Source organism: Pseudoliparis swirei, chromosome 8, assembly GCF_029220125.1.
Source record: "Pseudoliparis swirei isolate HS2019 ecotype Mariana Trench chromosome 8, NWPU_hadal_v1, whole genome shotgun sequence".
Taxonomy (NCBI): domain Eukaryota; kingdom Metazoa; phylum Chordata; class Actinopteri; order Perciformes; family Liparidae; genus Pseudoliparis; species Pseudoliparis swirei.
Window position 1 is genome coordinate 18462286 of NC_079395.1, and position 9380 is coordinate 18471665.

Sequence of the window (9380 nt, forward strand, 5' to 3'; positions counted from 1 at the left end):
CGGAAGTGGCTTCCTCATCAGACACATTTCAAAGATGGCTCTGGCTAGTGTGTTGAACAGTGATTGTGCGAAATTTTCTTTTGATAATTGTCAACCTCTCGGCTTCGGCTGCGCGCCCGGACAGAGCGGCCTGGGCTTCGACGCCACGCCGGGAGACGGGCTCAGTTTCTCCGTTAGGAACCACCTGAGCAGCGAGGACGATGACGTCGAGAGGAAAATAGAGCTGCTGCACGGAACCACCACCTTGGCGTTTAAAGTGAGTCGACTGGAGCGGCTGCTGTTCTTGAGCGGACGGACTGTAATAGTTGTCAAGGTGTTTGATAAAGTGTTTCGGAGTCCACACTGCAGTCCCGAGAGATTACACACCGATACATGTCCACCGCTAGCATGCTAGCTTAGCCACCAACCGGATGTTCACGTTACCTTCGTCATTGTGTTACATTACATGTCATTTAGCAGACGCTTTTCAGGGTTCGTACGGTCATGGAAAACCTGGAAACGTCATGGAATTTTAAAATGGTCATTTCCAGGTCATGGAAAAAACTTAAATCATAAAAGTTTTAGAAAAGTCATGGAAATGTGTTATATTCACATATTCATTTACGCCGAGTTTGAAATAATTCAAACACATTTTTAAGAAAGACGCTCAAAATATAAGCCGGTTTATGCTCTTAATACGCACACTTTTCTAAATGGTTCATGTTTATACCGAGATTTCAGTTTGGTCATGGAAATTTTATTTAAAGTCATGAAAATCCATTGGTCAAAATGTGTAAGAACCCTGTTTTATCCAAAGCGACTTACAATAAGTGCATCAACCTAGAGTACAAACTAAGAACAACAAGAATACAGAAAGTAACATTTCCTCAACATAGTCGAACTACAAAAGTACCATTATAAGAGCTGTTTAAGTGCCACTGAAGTGCTAATCTGTGTTTTAATCCAGATATAGTCGGAAAAGATGTTTTCAGTTTTGATTCTGTGTTGAATGGCTCTGGCGTGAGAAGCAGTCCGCTGGTCGTAAGACAGGCTCTGTATGCCTTTGACACGTGCATGACATTATTTTATTAATCAATTAACTGTGACAAAGAGGCGTTGACAGCTTTTTGTTAACCTCTGGCTTCATGTGCACCTGCATGGAGATGACAGGTGTGTGGACGGCAGCATCCACACACGGCTCATGCTCATGTTTAACACTTTCAACACAATAATATAAGCATGAACTCAACTTGTGATTTACATAATGTTGTCATCTACTTGTAGTACAAGTACTGCCTTTCTGTATTGTGTATTAATGGTTAAATATTTTAAATAAGAGTTAAAGTCTTATTATATTCAAGTTGAACACATTCAATGTATAGCCCAAAATTACACATTTTCTGTAGAGTGTTTTAAAATCTGTACTCACACGACATCCGCTGTCCCGGGACTTCATATCAGGAAAAAATCTCCCCCAAAAAAGGGAAGAAACCTGAGTGAGAGCAACAGAGGATCCCTCTCCCCGGATGGACAGCAGTGCAATGTCATGTGTAAGGAGTGAACATTGTAAGAGTTACAATACATTCAATGCATATGACATGCATGGTTCATATGAGAGGAGTAGGCATGAAGGAACAAGTTATGATTATCTCAAATGTTCAAAGAGAACTGAGGCTTTCAAAGACAGTTAGCCGGATGTTTTTTGTACATCTTCGATTTGGCATTCGAGATATTTTTCTTTCAAATAAAAAAAAAATATGTGAAAAATACTGATGATATGCCTTGGCATTTTTTTTAAATTTCACACATGGAAAAGGTGGATTTAATTAAAAACTTAATTCACATGCATGATTTGTTTATTTTATTATGCTATCGTATGCTTCCTGTACATGTTGTTCACTTCAAGGCAGATGTTTCATAATCGGATGATCTAAATATTATTTCAGGAGTCATAATATTCATATTGCAAAATATTGAATGTTTGGTCTCCATGAAATCATCAAACTTGGAAAATGTAGGTTAAAAAAACCATTTGCTTTAAAACTGCCTCATAAAAGCGATGCACCGCTTTAATAGACCCGTTTATCTCATTAACAGAAACAACAAAACACATTATTCTAAGTAAGCTCAGTAGCAGTTAAGAGCAAAGAATGATCCGCTAAAGTAAAATGAATGTTAAAAAAAAGATGGAATGTATTTACCTATTCTTTAAGTTCAAGGCACACTGCCCATTTATGCTACAAAGAGTTAAAACGGCTTAAAAGAGGATTAGAGTGAGTCCAGATGCACTACCACGGGCAGAATAAGGACACTATTATTTTGTAATTGTCAACAAGTCCTGTGAAAATACTGAGTCCATCAATGAAGTCTTGCTACTAACAAGATAATAGTCTGAAATAAGTTCTGCCTCTGTGCCTAGGAACACCATCGTTGTCTGAAAAACCTATTAAAAACACATAAAAGAGCCACACTTCGGCTGACGGATGCCGTTATTACAGAGCAAACGGCCAGCTTTCCCCTCTCACTCTGTCAGGCGTTCAAAGCCCTCTAAATACTCAAACAACTCCCTGCGGTTGGTTTTGGTCTCTTCAGGGGATTTGTTGATGAAAAGAAAAGATAAAATCACCCTCAACTTTATCCCTTAATCCCTGAGTGGAAGAGGGGTGGGCGGTAGATGAAAACCTCGCCAGCAGACGTGTTCCTCTGGCTGGCCGAAGCTGTTGTCTTCACTCTCGTGCTCTACAGCTGTTGTTACTGCCACTTCGCTGATGGAGGTTTTAGAGGGGAGGGCAAAGGTCCTCCTCCTTATCCAGCAGCTTTCTGGCAGAGCTTAGCCGTTCATCCCGTCTTCTCGCACAGTCGTAGAGCAGCGGCACGCTTCTGCTTCGTCCACACAGAAATAGACGGCCGCTAAGAGGTAATTAAACTGTACACTGATCACTGACCCCCCCCCCCCCCCCCCCCCGCTGTCTATTTGCTCCATTAATGCGTTTCCTCTCCCGCCGTTGCCTCTCAGTTCCAGCATGGCGTCATCGTGGCGGTGGACTCCCGGGCCACAGCGGGCAACTACATCGCCTCGCAGACGGTGAAGAAGGTGATCGAGATCAACCCCTACCTGCTGGGCACCATGGCCGGAGGAGCCGCCGACTGCAGCTTCTGGGAGCGCCTGCTGGCCCGCCAGTGCCGCATCTACGAGCTGCGCAACAAGGAGCGCATCTCGGTGGCGGCGGCCTCCAAGCTGCTGGCCAACATGGTGTACCAGTACAAGGGCATGGGGCTCAGCATGGGAACCATGGTGTGCGGCTGGGACAAGAGAGGGCCAGGTAAACACGCCGGCCGCTGCGTACGACACACACGGAGATTGATTTCTGCTTGTGTAACGTCGATATGGGTTGTCTCATCGATTCACACGGCAACATTTTCCAAAAGGGAATCCCAAGAATAATAAATGAGAATTTTTGTTGTTGCTGTTGACGGAAAGCTGAGGTCTGCAATGTAATGAAATTAAACTTCGTATTTAAAACTGAAATTGAAACCAAATACTTTTGAGATTAATTAGTTGCAACAAATAAGCAAGTTATTTTATGGGTATCAATTGGACTTTCAGAAAAACAGTTGTAAACTAGAACGGGCACCTTCGCATAACACAAGATTGGGCATTGATTTATGAACATGTTTGCATTAGTTGCATGCCAATTGGATAGAAATTGACCGCGCTATGGTAAAAAGAAGATTTTGACCTTTTCATGACCTTGACCTTTGACCCGATTGATCCCAAAATCTAATCAAATGGTCCCTGGATAATAACCAATCATCCCACCAAATTTCATGCTATTCGGTTTAATACTTTATGTGTTATGCGAGTAACACGCATACAAATAAATAAATAAATACACGGAGATCAAAACATAACCTTCAGCATTTTCAATGCGAAGGTAATAAACAATCTCCTACATCACATGGTGACGTCTAAAAACAGTCCAAAACCAAAAGATGTGTATTTTATTTAATTAAAAGAGGAAAGCAATAAATCCTCACATCGAATATGTGCAATATTTGATTGAAAAAATAGTGAATAAAGTTATCAAAAGATAGGACGACAGTGGGTCAGTAAGTCCGACTTTCAATCAGGGGGTTTAGAGTTAAAACCAACTTTATTGTCACAAATTCAGGGCGTTGACACACTTATCATAGCACACATTAACTACCCACTCTCGGCTTGTGAGCTTGCCTAATTATTTTAGATTTGCAGCTTGTGAAGTGAGCAAAAATATTTAACTTTAAATGCGGTATCAGCAGTTTTAATCATGAAAGACCGGCCATATGCTTTAGCCTTTAAAATAAATTATTAATTGCATTCATTTGCTGCCCAAAACGGAGGTTAAACTTGAGTGGTGAGCAGTTCAGGATGAAAAATGAAATGAAGCTCTTTTCTTGCAATGCAGGATAAGCAGTTAATCTTTATAGATGTATAAAACAGACTCTCCACACCTAATCATTTGATCATTTTAAGGACTTTCTCAAGCCGTAAATTTTTTATAATTTGTGTTTCACAAGCCCGTGTAGTACCTGGACCTCCCCGCTAGATGGCGCTGCGGCCTCTCGCGTGCGCCGCTCCTCAGGGGGGGGGGGGCTTTTCGGACGCCACACAGTGCGAGGCCGTACATCACAGGAGGTGTGCTTAAAGAGGCCGCCGCACTGACACGGTAATGGGAAATCAATGAAGCCGGCGAGATCGCGGCGCTATGATGGACGCCGGGTCTCAGCCCCCCGACAATCGGGGCGCACGTGTAACGCCGGAACACCCGCCGCAATCGATGCCGCCTTTGTCCGGGGAGCCGAGGGAGCGGCGTGAACAATGTCTTCCCTCCCGCGTGCCAACAAACACAACTGACACGCGCCGAGTCCCAGACAATCAATTGAGGAAATAATGATCCCTGTATAAGTTCAATAGGAGCCCCCCCCCACACACACACACACACACAATGCCTATGACTGAATGGAGAGGTAAATGTCATGTAAATGAAATCAATCTCGATTAGGTGTGAAGCTCATTAGCCGACTGCAATCGTGTCGAGAGCATTTATTCCCTCGGCGGAGCGTCTCAAGCTGACGCGAAATAAATCGGATAAAAGCCGCGCAGAGGAGCTCTTCAAAGACGTCTCTGCAACATCAAACGTTACGACACTTGTAATCAGAGGACAGTCGATGCTCGATAACTCGGCTTTTCGACGGTCTGTGTTCTCGCGTAGCCCCCCCGACAAGGACACAAAGAGCCTTCAAGAAGGTGACGTGTGATTAGATGGGATGCAGCCCCCCCTGAGAGAGAAAGAGAGAGAGAAAAAAAGATGGTGCATGATGTGAGACCTCGTCAGAGAAGACCGTGTGTCAGTTTCACCGCCATTCCCAGGAGAGTGATGTCATTTTTTTCCCTCCCCGCCTGTTCAACAGCTGCTTTTTCCTCTTCTGGTCCAGCGGTGACTTGTCGTAGCAGGGCGGACACCGACCCGTTGGATGCTGGCCGGCTTCCCGCCGCCCTCTAAACGCCGTCAGTCCGACCGGCTGCCTCGGCACCTGTCGGTCCACGGAGTGGAAGGCGTCTCTGCTGGCCGCAGCGCTCCGACATACGAGCGTCCGCTTTAAGTGGGGCTTTTAATCATTTTTTTCGGGCGCTTCTGGGCACTCGTCTCCGCCGGCGTGCTTTTCCACGTCAGCGTTTGAGTCCATTGAAGTCTATAAAGACCCAGGTGTGTTTTTTGGAAAGGAAACGGATGTGCGGAGTGTTTTCTGGTGCCGCGCTGCATCTATACTTGGACCTCCTGAAGAGTCCTCATCCACCTCCGTCAACCGCGCCACTCGGCGCCGGAGGCCGCCTTTACAACCCCTCGGCGCCCGGCCTATTATGTGTTTAACGAGTCCCTCGCAGTTCTTCAAGAGGAACAGACTCGGAGGACGGCCTCCGGATGGCAAATTGCCCCCAAACATAGACGGCACGGGACGATTATCGTGGCAAGCTAACGACGGGCTCAGGAAGCTGCAATTTGCCAGTTGAAAGCAATGGCAGTGCCCCCCCCCCCCCCCCCCACACACACACACGCATACGCACACACAGAAAAGCAAGTGGCTCGCTATCCCTAATAGACTGTCACTAGTTTAAATCTGAGGGCATTTTGGAGTGTTTTTAAGTGTGAGATGAGCGACGCCGTGGATATCGGGCCATTTCATATGCGCGAGTATAATTTTCACAGCGTTTTCTTTTTCTCGCTGTTGTGAGAGCGCCGTGAAAAACATGCCTTTTTTATTCTTTTCCGCGAGCTGTCTTCTCACCATCTGCGTCGAGACGGCCGTGGGCGAGCTCGCAGGCTGGCGCTGGCGCGTCACCCGCGCCACTCGGGGATCGGACCCCCGGGAGTGTGTCATGGCAAGCGGTCCGTTGGGGCGTTGCTGGTCGGGGGGGGGGGGAGCGCGAGCGTGTGTCATTCAGGTGTGGCCATCAGGCCCAAAGGTCACGGACGTCTGGGTTTGAGTTAGCCTGATGTCTACGAGACGTCAGCCCCCCCCCCCCCCTCCTCCTCTCCTCTGTCTTTCCTCATGAGGTGCCGTTACCTGTGTGGCTCGGGTTGCTGGTCGATAGTTAATTTTTGGCGTGTTTGCAAGGGATCAATAAGACCCGAAGCAGCCCCCCCCGCCCACCTGGGCCGGGGGGGCGGTGATGGCGATGTGGCCCGTGCCTCGTCAGCAGGTTCCCCCGGCCGGCTTCGTTTTCACTTGAAGGGGATGCAGCTGTTCATATCTGCCGGCCTTACTTCATTTGGAGAGGTTGCAGCTGTTCATATTCTCTCTCCAGCTTGAGGATGTGTGTTTTCTGTGTGTGTGTGTGTTGGATGTACCTCGTCTCAGCTTTCCCAGACAAAGCCAGGAGAAGGAAGGACGCTGTTCCCTTGACGACCTCCTACTCCTCCTCCCCCCCCCTGACCTGTCTTCTTGTCCTCCGTCCCCAGGCCTGTACTACGTCGACTCCGAGGGCAACCGGGTGTGCGGCGACCTGTTCGCCGTGGGCTCGGGCTCCATGTACGCCTACGGGGTGATCGACAGCGGCCTGCGGCAGGACATGTCGGTGGAGGAGGCCTGCGAGCTCGGCCGGCGCGCCATCTACCAGGCCACGTACCGCGACGCCTACAGCGGCGGGCAGGTGAACCTGTACCACGTGCACAGCGACGGCTGGACCCGGGTCTCCGAGGAGGACGTGCTCATGCTGCACCAGCGGTACAAGGGCCCGGCGTAGTGCCGGAGGTCACCCCGGGGACCAGGAAGTAGGAGGCGTAGGAGTTTATACCGATGTTGAGGACGTTCTGAAATGGGTTTGTCACGTGAATAATAAAATTTCCACAAAAAAAGACTCAACTAACCAGTTTTCCACTTTCTTTACTTGTCGCTGCAGCTCGAAGCTTATTGTAGGTTTCTAACGCCGCTCTGTCAGGTTTGAGGGGCCCGACGCGCTTTGATACAGCGGCGCTCGCTCGGCACGCATCTAATTTGGATATCCGCCGTGGGAAACTTATCTTCAACAATAAAACCCTTTTTTAAATGTGTTCTCCCCCCCGAAGAGCAGTGTGTGTTTGTGGTTGCACCCCTTTTCCGCAGGTGTCAAGATGCCTCGTTATCCCCTTTGAAGTAGTCCCGTTACCCGCTGTTTACATTTCAGTCCCCCCCCCCCTTGTCAGCTGTTGGTCGGGAGGCTCAGCCGAGAGGCCCGCGTTGGCCCCTCTGTGTGTTAACGGGGGTCGGGGCCTCTTTAATTGCAGCAGCAGCATCCTCCTCAGTAATTGTGCCTCCTGAGTTGTAACCGTGGCGCCGCCCGCCTCCCTCACGCAGCAGCAGCGCGGCTTTTAATTGGAGGCGGGGAATGTATTCTTTAATTCCTCACGGATGCGCAGTGCTGTGCCCTCCCTCCCCCCCCTTATGGTGCGTTCACACCGGACGCGTCGAAAAAATTCTCTACGCGTCTGACGCAGCAGTCTTGACGCGCGTCGAAAAAAGGGTGTTCACACCAGACGCGTCGGACGCGTCGGGGGCGGAGTCATAAATGAGTCGAGGAACCACAGGACCGCAGCGTACTTCCACTTTTTAGTGGACTGAGCTGCACTCCCACTGCGCTTCTCGCTGCTCTCTCTCTCTTTGATACGTGTCTCTGAGACTTTTCCACCTACAGCGGCAGATCTCCTCTGCCGGCGGTTGGTTGATAGTAAAGTACAACAAATAGCGAGAATAAAAGCAAATACATACATTCAAAACGTACCAGGTAGTCCCACGGCTTCTCCGACCTTGTTCCACGCTTTATCTTTATAGCTCCGGTTTCGGTAAGCATAAAGAGTTGTATCGTAAAGTTCGGGGTGCCCACAGACAGCGACAATAATCTTTTCCTCCATTTTTTTCGACCGGCAGGACGATGACGAGCGGAGCTGCTCAACGCTGATTGGCTGACGCAACTATGACTCACGCGTCTTTGCTGCCAGAGTTGGGATATTTGAACTCGCGCGTCAACGAGCTGCGTCTGTTCGCGCTGTTCGCTGAGTTCGCCCCGCGACAAACCCTCTGTTCGTGCTGCTTCAAACGCGTCTGACGCGCTGCTCGCTGGAAAATACGCAGCTACGCAGCTTCGACGCAGCTTTGCATTGACTTAACATGTAATCTCGACGCGCGTCAAAATTTTGACGCGTCCGGTGTGAACACACCATTAGTGTTTTACAATGTAACGACCTGCGCTGGCGGTGCGCGCGTCCCTCCAGCGGGTTTAATGGCGAGGAATAAACACTAATGAAGGGGCCGGGTGGACATCTGAAGCCGGCGCACCTTCAAATCAGGGTTTAAAAAACTAGTTTCACAGGTGACCGGTCTGCAGGCGGAGGAGGAATGGGATTTTTTTTCGATAAATGGAAATAAGCGAAGTCTCGTCTGCGATGCTGCTCTTAGTAAATGGAGGGAGGGGAGAGGGGAGGGGCATCAATAGACGGGCAGAGCCACCATGGATGCACTCTCCCCATTTTGAGGAGACTTTGCCCGTTTTACTGGGTTAAAGGAGTGATTTAAAAATACATCTTCTCCAGTTGACTAAATGAAACGCTCAGGAAAGTGGATGAACTGGAGTTCCTGCCGCGGCGTTAAATATTCATCCCTTTTGGTCGTTGAGGGGAAGGAGGCTGCAGCGTCGCTCCTCAGCTGCTCTTATCCACTATTTGGTGTTCCGCTTGTTCGTTAAGCAACCGGCGTATTCATAGAGTTCGAGCGAGACGCGGGGTCGGAGGCCGCTTCGCTGGAAGCGAGGGAGGCGACGACTTCTCCGACGCGTGAAGAGTCCTCGCTCTTTAATCCACTTCCTCGGTCACTTTTCAGCCGATGTG

The 9380-nt window shown here is 48.8% G+C and overlaps 1 protein-coding gene across 1 annotated transcript; it reads left to right on the forward strand.

Annotated features, from left to right (window-relative positions):
- The first annotated feature begins 19 nt into the window (after nt 1-19).
- Nucleotides 20-7383, forward strand: psmb5 (proteasome 20S subunit beta 5). Its single transcript, XM_056420716.1, has 3 exons — nt 20-256; nt 2996-3302; nt 6981-7383. The coding sequence occupies exons 1-3, from the start codon at nt 35-37 to the stop codon at nt 7262-7264; spliced, it is 813 nt and encodes a 270-aa protein (XP_056276691.1). The 5' UTR covers nt 20-34; the 3' UTR covers nt 7265-7383.
- Nucleotides 7384-9380: the final 1997 nt, after the last annotated feature.